We start from the raw sequence: 12,275 nt of genomic DNA, 5'->3' as shown, positions 1-12,275 counted from the left end.
AATTTTGACGAAAAGAAGTAAAATAGATATAGTAGAGCTATGCCTATTTATTTTTATTTTTTGTTCAATTTTTTTTTTTTTTAACATGTCCACACAATAGGAAAATTTGAACTAGTGACTTCCGTTTTATAAAACGTAGTCTACAGTTGATTGAGCTACCCCTTAAGCACTTGTTTAGTTTTACTTTTAGACTTAACGACCTATATAGATGTATATTATATTATAATACATGATATGTTATATGAACAAATAAAAATTGTGTCACTCGGAGGAGGGCCAACATCTTTGGGTACAAAAGATGTGACAAGGTGTTCTGTATGTCATCAGAATCAAAACTATTTATAAGACAGCGAGGGAAGGGGGGAGAGTACTACAAATTCTGAAATTCATAAATAAATGAAGCTGGAAGGAAACCAATAGCCAATAGGCCACGTTTTCTGAACGGACTAAAGAGCTTCCAAGTCTCTAGTGTCCTTTTCATTTCCCAGAAAAGTGTGAGTTTCAAAGTAGTACTTGTTGTATATTTGTTTACAAACTCTTCTTCTTCGTCTTCTTAGTTCTTCTCAAAAGAGTGCGTCTTTTGGTCTACCTCAACAACTGCATGTCCTTTTTCATTCTCAATAACCTCAGCACTGCAAAACAACAACGTTCAAGGTTTAACAATCTCTTCTTCTTCTTCTTTACAGGCTATGTTGATTCTCTGTTTGATTACAATGAGTACAAAAGTTGAGAGATTATTTGGAACGTTAAAATATCTACAATATGTACATCTAGGTAATCAGCTAGCAGTGTGCATGTTAGCCGTACGTACTAAGTCATGCACCAGATATTACTTGTTTGAGTTGCAGCAGCCAACGTCTTCTTTAGATCTTTTCTCAGGAATGAATATGGTCCTCTTTTTTTATCTCCTTGTGCTTTTGTTTGTAGGTCTTCCTGCTTAATTTGATGATGTTTATCAACCATACTTCGGATTTTGAGAGCTCAACATCGAGCATGATTATAGCCAGGTGTGTGTACCTTTCCTTAACCTTTTTGATTAGTAATATAGTTTCATCATGCTAAAGTGAGAAGCACTGATTGATTTTATTGTTATTTTTTATTTTTTTTATTTTTAATTATTATTTGTGCATATATATATGTTTACTATTGAGTTTGACGATGGAAATGCAAATCTTCATAAATGTCAATTAATTATGATCACCACGAAGTGCATTGGCATGAAGGGCAAGAAGGCTGGCGTCCTTAATGCAGGGACAGTTGAGGCAGGGGATTGGGTTGACATTGTTACCGAAGGGATTGATTGCCCTGTGTTATTTGCACCTTCCGAATTGAAGGGGGGAGGTGTGTGGGCGATGGAGTGGAGGGAAGGGAAGCGATAGATTTGGCTTTCAAGTTGCAGACAAAAAGAAAAAGAAGAAAGAGTAAGTAGAAGAAGATTTTAACACGTGTATAAACTAAATAAACTAGCTTTTCTGTTGAGTAAGTTAGTTAGTTTTTAAGTTCAAGTTGTTAAACTGTTTTCACAGTTTCAGTTGCTTCATTGGTAGCTTGTATATAAGCTTTCTTGCTTCTGCTTGTAATTCATGCGAGTTTATTATGATAATGAAGAACTTCTCTTCTTCTCTGCTCCATCTACTTGCTCCTTCTTTCTTCTTCTCCTTCTGTTCTTCTTCCACATACAACATGCTCTGTTTTCCTCTTGATTCTATTCATTCTTGAATAGTTTGACATGGTATCAGAGCCATAATCACAAACTGTGATTTCTTTGCATATTCTGGTCCATCTCCAATGGCAGATTGTTCATCATCTTCCGCTCATGCAAACATTCCACCTGAATTTTCACCAAAAACTCCCCCTTGTTCTCCTATTCTTAGAAGGTCAGATAGGATCAAACACAAACCTAGTTACTTGCAAGATTATCATTGTAAACTGGTTTCTACTTTTTCACCTCAATCGGCTTCAAATGTTGACAACTCAGGTAAACCTTATCCATTGTCCAATTTCATTTCTTATGATAACCTGTCTTCTTCTCATAAGCATTTCTGTCTTTCCATTTCATCTCAACCTGGGCCTAAATTTTATCATCAAGCTGTTAAGAATCCACTTTGGTGTGAGGCTATGAAAGCTGAGATTAAGGCTTTGGAGGAAAATAAAACTTGGGTAGTCACTGATTTGCCTTCTGATAAACATCCCATTGGTTGCAAATGGGTTTATAAAGTGAAGTACAAATCTGATGGAAGCATTGAAAGATACAAGGCTAGGTTGGTAGCCAAAGGGTATACTCAATGTGAAGGGTTGGATTTTCATGAGACCTTTTCACCTGTTGCTAAGATGACTACGGTTAGATGTTTTTTGGCACTTGCTGCAGCAAAGGATTGGGTTTTACATCAATTAGATGTAAACAATGCATTTTTGCATGAGGATTTAGATGAAGAAGTGTACATGTCTATGCCTCCTGGTTTTGGCACTAAGGGGGAGACAAAGGTTTGTAGATTAACTAAATCCTTGTATGGATTGAAGCAGGCCTCTAGACAGTGGTTTTCAAAATTTTCCACTGCATTGATTCAGCTTGGTTTTACACAGTCCAAGGCAGATTACTCCCTATTCACTCAACTCAAAGGATCTTCCTTTATTGCTTTGTTAGTTTATGTTGATGATGTAGCTATTGCAAGCAATGATCCACAGGCAGTGTCCTCTTTCATCTCTCTTTTGAATGAGAGATTTAAGTTGAAGGATTTAGGGCCTTTAAAATACTTTCTCGGTCTTGAAATAGCTAGGTCTATAGAAGGACTTTCTCTTTGTCAACGAAAGTATGCTCTTGAAATCCTAGAGGATTCAGGTTTATTGGCTGCTAAACCTGTTAAATTTCCTATGGAACAAAATTTGAAACTCTCAAAGGATGAAGGTGATCTCCTTTCAGATTCCACAAGCTACAGAAGGTTAGTTGGCAGGCTACTTTATTTGACAATTACAAGACCAGCCTTAGCTTTCTCAGTTCAAATATTGAGTCAGTTTATGGACAAGCCACGGCAACCTCATCTAGATGCTGCTCATCGAGTCCTGAGATACTTGAAAAATTCTCCTGCTCAAGGCCTTCTTTTCTCTGCCAAATCAGATTTTCATCTTACGGCTTTTTCAGATTCAGATTGGGCAGGTTGTTTAGATACTAGAAGGTCTATCACTGGTTTTTGTGTGTTTCTTGGTGATTCACTTGTGTCTTGGAAGTCTAAGAAACAGCACACAGTGTCAAGATCATCTGCTGAGGCAGAATATCGAGCTCTTGCTTCCACATGTTGTGAGTTGATGTGGCTGACTTCTCTTCTCAAGGATTTCAGAATTCCTCATCCACAGGCTGCTCTTTTGTTTTGTGACAGCCAATCAGCTCTTCATATTGCTGCAAATCCGGTTTATCATGAAAGGACCAAGCACATCGAAATTGATTGTCATCTAGTTCGTGAGCAAATACAACTTGGACTCATTCGCACTCTTCATGTTAATTCCCATAATCAACTAGCTGATATCTTTACTAAAAGCCTTGGTTTCAAGGACTTTTACAGATTGCTGTCCAAGATGTTTGTAAAGGATATTTATCATCCTTCACATCCATCTTGAGGGGGAGTTTTAACACGTTTATAAACTAAATAAACTAGCTTTTCTGTTGAGTAAGTTAGTTAGTTTTTAAGTTCAAGTTGTTAAACTGTTTTCACAGTTTCAGTTGCTTCATTGGTAGCTTGTATATAAGCTTTCTTGCTTCTGCTTGTAATTCATGCGAGTTTATTATGATAATGAAGAACTTCTCTTCTTCTCTACTCCATCTACTTGCTCCTTCTTTCTTCTTCTCCTTCTGTTCTTCTTCCACATACAACATGCTCTGTTTTCCTCTTGATTCTATTCATTCTTGAATAGTTTGACAGAAGAAGAAGAATGGGGGAGAAAGAGGGAGTGGAGGCTGAGCTCAAAAATATAGTCGGGCAGTGGGGACATGGTACTTATAATCCCCAAACGTGCAGTCTCTTAATCCCATTAAGAAATGCGACTTCTCTTTATTTTTCAAGAAGTATTTTCCTACAAAACTGTTTTATTAACCAAATCCATCATTAACTGCTGTCTGCTAACTATCATATATATTATGTGGTCTCTCTGTTGATCATGGGATTGGGATCCACCCGTGAGGTCGGTATTGTGGGCTCTTTGGAAAAGCCTTCATGTCTAGTGTCGTAAAGTGGCAAGATTTCTTCATTGAGAGGGGCCGGAAAGAAAGAGAGAAAAAAGGAAAAGGAAAAAGAAAAAGTGGGAAAACAAAAGGCTTTGCCTTTCCATATGATCCGCTCTAATTGATGTGTCTATCAGTCTATACAAGAAATGATTTCATACCACATACATATGGTATCTTGGAATTTGGGTTCCTAAGGTTGAGAAATTTCATGTCTTGTACGACCCATGCATCCTTAACAAACTGTTGAGGTTATCCCACATCGGTTGTAGAAGGGGCTGGTGATCAGTTAATAAGTGTGAGGGAAAGCTCCACCTCTTGAGTTAGCTTTTGGGGTTGAGAGAGGCCCAAGACCACCCAACATTGGTATCAAAGCCAAGGTTTACCAACAAGTCTCGGCCCTACAATCCACGGGAGAAACGGGTTGTCCCTCCTCTGACCCAGGGCCCGATGTGTGAGGGGGAGATTATTGGGGTTATCCCACTTGTGGAAGGGGCTGGTGGTCACTTTATAAGTGTGAGAGAAAACCTCACTTCTTGACGACCCAACACAAACAACGGATTAGAATTTGTAATCCAAATTTCTTTATCTCTTAATTGGTAATTCAACTTTCTCAATTTAGTGCAACATTTCTAGAACATGTTTTTCTCAAGTAAGATTCTTGAAACCCAACCCATAGAAAACCAACATCGAAGGTTTAAAGAATTTCCTTTAATTTCTTCTTACTTACACCCTAAGTTTATTCTCTGTTGAATGTTGTTGTCTTTTAGTTATATTCCCGACTTCCTTTTCCTTTCTTTTACACTCGTCTTTATTTAATTACAATGTTCATCATCCTATATACTACGAAAGATGAGCATCCATGTTATTAGCATTGCATGTTAGCCGTACGGATGAAACAGGGTGTTGAATGATGCATACGTACGTAGACATAACTTTTTCATGCACTAGCAATTACTTTAGTTTGGTTTGTAGTCAACATCTTCTTTACTCCTTTTTCTCACTTGGGGCATTTGTGTTGTACGTAGGTCATTCTGCTTTTGATGATCATCATTGAAGGATAAGAATCCAGCATGATCATAATGGGTGTTTAGCTATCTTTATTTATGGCCATGTACTAGCTAGCCATACGATTGGGTAAATTTCTTTTCTAGCCTATTTTCTTAAGTGGAAAGTTTTCTCTCTCAGCTTTAATTGGCATGCGTGCCATTATCATGAACTTGGGTTTTGGCAAATTTACTGGTTAGCAGAAATCGCTAAGAAGAAATGGAGAAGAGTAATGCCAAGGAGAAGGAACTTGCTCATACAAGCTTAATAAACTTGGTGTTGTCTTGGTCTCTTGGGGATGTTCTCAATAAAGATCTTTTCAAAAATCAGGTTCGTGTGTTTTTATTTTTATCTAAATTTATTATTAATCATGCATATACACCCCATCGATGGGTTTTTGGTAAGATTATAATTAGGATCGGAGCAGATCGACACAAGCATCATACATGCATATGACATGAGAAGCATACAAATAAATCATGTATGCTGCCATAGTTGTCCAAACTTTTTTTCTTTTAGTAATATAGTTTCATCAGGTTAAACTGAGAGATATGAATTGATCTTAACATATCTATTCAAATGATTTCAACAATGCAAATTAATCCAAGTCTTTGTAAATGCCTATTACAATGCTGATTATAATCTTTAGGCCAATTTTCACGAACTCTGTTGTGACAAGTTGAAATTTAGGATCACAAAGAAGTAGAAAAGAACATAATGAAATACGTTAATCACATAAAACACCAATATTTACATAAGTCGCTTAATTAACAAGACTACATCAATAGGTGTAAATGGTTGAAATAACATAGTTGGACCCAAACTCCTAAGCTTAAGTTTTTTGGTTGAAATCGAGGTGTCCCAATATATTACGTTATGGTATCATTAAAATACTTTTCGAAGTGTCAATCTCCGTTATAGTACACCTATTGGAAATTAATTAAGCAAGGTGAAAATCCATTGGTAGTGATGGTCTCTCTAACAATTAACTTACGTGTGCTTCTCATATTTCCTAAATCATGTATTCCAACTAAGCATCTTCAAGGAATGGTAAGCCCTCTATCTCATAGACTATTGGTACTCTTAAAAAAATTAAGAGTGCTGATTTAACTATTGAAATATAAAATATAAATATGAAAATAAAATAATAGAAGATTAAATCGGAGAAGGGGGAAAGAGAAAACATAAAGGTTTAAGTGGTTCGGTCTTAAAAGCCTATATTTATTGTAGGAATTGTCCGATAAGATTATATTTTTATATTATTAACTTGAGAATGTTGTATTACAATTATAAGTTGTATGCATAAAGCACATAGGGTACTAGGGAAGGTGAACTAATCCAAACAATATGGTAAGGATGTGTGCCATCTAAGGTCATGCCTAATTGTGAAAATATTTAGGTATTTATAAATATTTTTTTGTTTTTAAATATTGATCAATTCATTTATTGTATCTCCCTCATGCATCCTTGAGATTTGGCATAAGATTGTTGGGAACTTAATTGCTTCAAAAAAAAATTATGTGTACTTCAATTTTTCATTCAATGATGTACGTCTTGCTCCTACAAGCATGTGTAGTGTAGATCTTCTCTCATGAGTCATGGCATTTCCATTCATAATGCTGACAGGTTAAAAAGATCCCAGAGACATTCTCGTCAGTGACAGATTACAAGAAGTCATTCCTTCCTTCATTAATTGAGGAAACACATGCTGATTTGTTTTCCAACATAACAGCAGTGTCTCAAACACCTACTTGGGAAATAGACTCTGTTGAGATATCTGACGATTTTGAACCTCCCAAAGACTTGTTTTATGAAATTACATTAGTGGAGAGCGATGAAGATAGTGATGACTCAGAGAGCGATGAAGATACTGAGAAAGATGAAGAAGAAAAAAATGAACCTCAGAAAGGTGATGTTATTGCCTTGACTGATGTTATACCAAAATGCATTGACGATTTGAACAGGCCGAAGAGATTCTATCTTATAGCTTATGTTCTTGGGCCAAGAAACATATTGACTGGTATGATCCCGATACTGGCATCAAAACCCATTTGGACTGATCAAGACGTGCACAAGTACGAGAACAAGAAACAACCACTGTTTGCAGTTTATCTTATGAATTTGATTACAAATGTTCGTATATGGGGTGCACTAAACCCACCAGAAGGAGGAAACACAAACATCATTGAAACAGTACTGCAAGCCAATTCAGCTGTAAGAATTTTATCACATTTTGTTCTTGAATGTCACACACATGCATGATACTATATATGCTTGTCTTTTAAGACTGACATTCCTGATGATGTATATGTATTTGTTATTCCAAACAGGATGACGAAAATTGTATGACTTGCTTTGGAAAAAGCTGCCCTGCTCCTTCTGATATACAGAACATGATCAGCTCTTATAATCTGAATGATTCTCAAGAAGCTGCGGTTTTAAGCTGCATTGGTATGAGACACTGCAATCATCAGAATCCTGTCAATCTGATATGGGGTCCTCCAGGGACAGGGAAAACAAAGACCGTTGGTGTGTTATTACATGCCCTCCTTAAAATGAAGTGCACAACATTAACTTGTGCTCCAACTAACATTGCGGTTTTGGAAGTTACAACACGGCTGCTGAGGTTGGTCAGGGAGTCGCTACAGTATGACCAATATGGGCTTGGAGATATAGTTTTATTTGGGAATGGTAAGCGAATGAAGGTTTATGATCGTTTTAGGCATCCTAAAAAAAGAAAGAAAATTGCTTATCGTAAGGATCTTCTTGATGTATTTCTCGACTATCGTGTTGATGTGCTTAAAAAGTGCATTGCTCCTAATTCTGGCTGGAAAAATAGCTTAGAATCAATGATATCTTTGCTTGCTGGCCCTAAATCGCAGTACGAAATATACTTGGAAAAAAGAGAGCAAGAAAAATTGGAGGAGGAAAAAAGAAAGGAGAAAAGAAGGGAGGAAGAAAAAAGGAAGGAGGAAAAAAGAAGGAAGAAAAAAAGAAAGGAAAAAAAAAGGAAGGAGGAAAAAAGAAAGGAGGAAAACAATAAGGGGGATGATGAGCTCAAAAAGGATGATCCTTTGACGTTTGAGGAGTTTGTAAAGAAGACATTCTGTTCAATTCATGAGCAACTGAAGTTTTGTCTGGTTAATTTGTATACGCACTTACCAACTTCTCTACTACCGTTAGAGGTAGTGAAAAATATGAGAAAAGCTCTTACTTTGCTTAAATCTCTTCAAACTTTGTTGTGTGGTGCCAGTGTAGCAAATGAAGGATTATTACAAGTTCTCAATAATTTCCAAGACACTGGAAGCAGTGTGGATTGCCTTGCAAAGTTGAGTATGAGAAAAGAGTGCCTCCATATACTAAGATATCTGCTATTATCTCTGACATCCTCTGTTCCAGATTTAGGTAACTGTTCAATAATAAACTTTTGCTTGGAAAATGCAATCCTAGTGTTCTGTACTGCATCAAGCTCTGCTAAATTACACAGAACTGAAGCAAGCATGGAATTTTTGGTTATCGATGAAGCTGCTCAGCTTAAAGAATGTGAATCAGCTATTCCTTTACAGCTAGATGGCGTCCGCCATGCGATTCTCATAGGGGATGAGAGGCAGCTCCCTGCAATGGTTAAAAGCGAGGTTAGAGTTTTATCCTTGGTTCTTTTATCTTTGCAAATTACGAACATCTCCCACTTTGTTTAACATCTTTTGAATGTGCACTTCTTAGATATCCAAGACGGCTGAATTTGGAAGAAGTTTGTTTGAAAGACTGGTCATGTTGAGGCGCCGGAAGCACCTGCTTGATATCCAGTATAGGATGCATCCAACCATCAGCTTATTTCCAAACAGGGAGTTCTACGACAAACTGATATCAGATGCTCCAAATGTTAAAGGAAGAGACTATGAGAAGCGTTTCCTTCAGGGCAGCATGTACAGCTCCTACTCTTTTATAAGTATAGCTCATGGAAAGGAAGAATTTGGTCTTGGGTACAGCAAGAAGAATACGGTTGAGGCTGCTGTGGTCTCTGAGATAGTTGGGAATCTTTTTAAACGTATGTTTAAATGTTTTATTGCTTATTAGTCTAGGTTATTATCCTGAAAAATAAAATTGCTTTCAGAATAGACAAATGCTATGAATCCTTTTACCATTACCTGTTTTTGTGACAGAATTCCTTGTCACAAAGGAGAAGGTTAGTATAGGAGTGATATCACCATATAAGGCTCAAGTTTCTGCAATTGAAGAGAGGGTCAGAAAATACAGCAAGTCTAATAGTGGCTTCACTGTGAATGTCCGCTCTGTTGATGGGTTCCAAGGAGGTGAGGATGATGTAATTATTATCTCTACTGTAAGATGCAATGGGAGTGGAAGAGTAGGTTTCCTTTCCAACCGACAAAGAGCAAATGTGGCACTGACTCGAGCAAGGTATTACTTGTATATATCAGATTGTGCTGCTGCTAAAAAACGTTTCTGATTCTGTAGTTTGTGCAAATTAAAATTTGGTCACTGTTTCATTTTAGGTATTGCCTTTGGATTTTGGGAAATGGGGTGACTTTACTCAAGAGTGACTCTGTGTGGAAGAAACTAGTCATTGATGCCAAGGAACGTGGGTGTTTCTATGATGCCAATGAGGACAAGAACTTGGCTGGGGCAATTACTGCTTCATTGGTGGAGTTTGAACAGCTTGATATTTTACTCAGGAATGACTCTATACTTTTCAGAGAGGCTAGATGGAAGGTAGGTGCATGCAATGTTTTGGTTGCCTAATATTTTTCAGCATTGGCAGATGAAATTCTCATATAGATTCAAGTGAATCATTGGCAAAAAATTAGAAAAATGACTTTAAATATAAAATGGTTCAGATAGTATGATCTTGGAATTTGGATTTTGTAGTGGATTTGAACTTACATGAAAATCAGGTAACTCTTACCTTAATTACATACAGGTTTACTTCAACAACAATTTCAAGATATCTATATCCAGAATTAAAAATGCAGAGATTCGTAGTGCAGTGCTTTTTCTGTTGGCAAAGCTTACAAGTGGTTGGCGTCAGCCTCATGAGAGGAGAAACCTCATTGTCCACGATGGTACTTCCTCTGAACTTTTAGAGATGTACAAGGTCGATCGGCAGCTGAATCTGGTTTGGACTGTAGATATTCTCAAGGAGTATTCACATCACATTCAGATTATGAAGGTTTGGGATGTTGCGCGATTATCTGACATACAAAATCTAGCTAAGCAACTTGACATTGTTTTTGGGAGCTACACAGTGGATAAGATGCATCGCTGTAAACACAGACGTCTTGAGGGGTATGAGCTTATCTGAATTTGCCTTTAAATATAATACATTTAACTGGTTTGAGCCACTTTTTACAATTTATTTTAAATAGAATTTGTTCATTCTAGATAGAACTGTGGACAGCTCATGTAAATATGTGTTGTATTAATATTAGTGCTTCATATAGAGGGATTTTCTTTGTTCTCTTCTCAACATAAGCAAGGCCATTGTCTTTGTGAATATGTCGTAGGCCTGCAGAATAGGTTCTTGAACAACACCAACTCATCAGTTTGACATTGCTATACAGGAGTTTAGTTGTTCCAATGAGATGGCCAACGGAGTCGACTAGCCGTCCTGAACAAGATAGTGTGTGGTACCTCTCAAGACCGCTATCCTCACTAAGTTTAAGGGATAAGCCAGAAACATCAGCTGCAACTTCTAAGTGAGTGTCTCGTTCAATCACTTATCCTTCAAAAGAGTATATATATATATAATCTGTTTGTGATCAATTTTCTGTTCCTGGAATTGTTGTGAAACCTTTGATATTGGGTTGTTAAAATGACTGATGAATATTTAAATGAATATCAGAAATCATTTCAAGAATAAAATTAAGAATAAATCTGAAGATGTTGGCATGACGCAAACGTGGCGAAGGCGGCAGAATGACTGATGAGGTAAGATTACCTTCTTTTTCTTTTCAATTAAGACTAGATTGGCATGCATTTCCAAGCCATCTTTGCTAGAAGCTATAATTTTGACATATTTTGTCATGCAATTAAAATGAAGTATAAAAAAAGATTGGGCAAATTCTATTTTACTTCTCAGATTACTATTCTATTCTCACAAGCACCTTTAAACTTTAAATCACTGCAACTTGCCTCCTAAATTGAATTAGTCATTCAATAGTAGAAAGCCCTAACTTTGTTCAATACTTGCTTGTATGGGTAGGAAAACGTGATCAGGAAAACTCGATAGAAAATTGTCAACCCCAAGACAATCAACAAAATTAATTTCATCTAGACCTAATTTCATCAAACACATGGTTTACATCGCAATTTTGATTAAGTTCTTGATCATTTGACAAAGTGCCAACCTCTACAAGATGTTTATCATTGACATCGATATCAAAAATAGGTGGAGAATTCCAATTCAAAAAACAATCAAAATTATCTTCAAAAATACAACCTTTGGGTGTTTATTATTATTATTTAAAAAGCTAATCCAATGGCTGATGGCACTGCCACATCAGCAGGGTAGGTTAAACATAAGATTTGCAACTTCAATCATCATGATCATGAGGATTCAATTTTATTTTTTAATATAAGTATTTATTACATGTATGTATATTATATATACACAACATTAAGCTTTTTACAGTTTCTTTTCCAGATCAATGAGTTTCTGCAAGCCTATAAATTTGGGAGATCTTTGTAGCCGTTTTGAGAAGAGCTTAGTTTTAGAACTCAAAAGCATTAATGTAAGTAGGTACTTTATTTTGGTCCTCACTTGACGTTGTAAGCTTGATGATAAGAGAGTTTATGGTTAATGAGAACTGAATTATCTATAGAATGTTATATTGGATGGATTTTAATGCTCTACTTAAACTATTTTGGAGTTTGAATTTGGAGCCATTTTTCTCTAGAAATATTGTCACAATAGGCATTAACCAAAGTCGGTGTATATATGAATTGTCACGCACATAAATTCTTTCCTTGGGTTTGGGTTGTGTTGAAAAAATTGCCT

The 12,275-nt window shown here is 36.5% G+C and overlaps 1 protein-coding gene across 4 annotated transcripts; it reads left to right on the top strand.

The window, feature by feature from the left end:
• The first annotated feature begins 941 nt into the window (after positions 1-941).
• LOC132183340 (uncharacterized) lies at positions 942-12,220 on the top strand. Of its 4 annotated transcripts, XM_059596760.1 has the most exons (12): positions 5,110-5,134; positions 5,242-5,350; positions 5,464-5,590; positions 6,887-7,474; positions 7,591-8,895; positions 8,984-9,308; positions 9,424-9,679; positions 9,775-9,991; positions 10,200-10,564; positions 10,840-10,974; positions 11,121-11,206; positions 11,922-12,220. In XM_059596760.1, exons 3-11 carry the CDS (start codon positions 5,480-5,482, stop codon positions 11,200-11,202), a joined length of 3,384 nt encoding a protein of 1,127 aa, XP_059452743.1. In that variant the 5' UTR covers positions 5,110-5,134; positions 5,242-5,350; positions 5,464-5,479; the 3' UTR covers positions 11,203-11,206; positions 11,922-12,220. The 4 variants fall into 4 exon arrangements, with proteins under 4 accessions (XP_059452742.1, XP_059452743.1, XP_059452741.1 ...); XM_059596759.1 differs by lacking the exons at positions 5,110-5,134; positions 5,242-5,350 and adding an exon at positions 942-1,007 and having other exon boundaries at positions 5,402-5,590; XM_059596758.1 differs by having other exon boundaries at positions 5,242-5,590.
• Positions 12,221-12,275: the final 55 nt, after the last annotated feature.

This window comes from Corylus avellana, chromosome ca5 (assembly GCF_901000735.1).
Source record: "Corylus avellana chromosome ca5, CavTom2PMs-1.0".
Taxonomy (NCBI): domain Eukaryota; kingdom Viridiplantae; phylum Streptophyta; class Magnoliopsida; order Fagales; family Betulaceae; genus Corylus; species Corylus avellana.
This window is presented reverse-complemented; position numbering and strand designations above follow the sequence as displayed.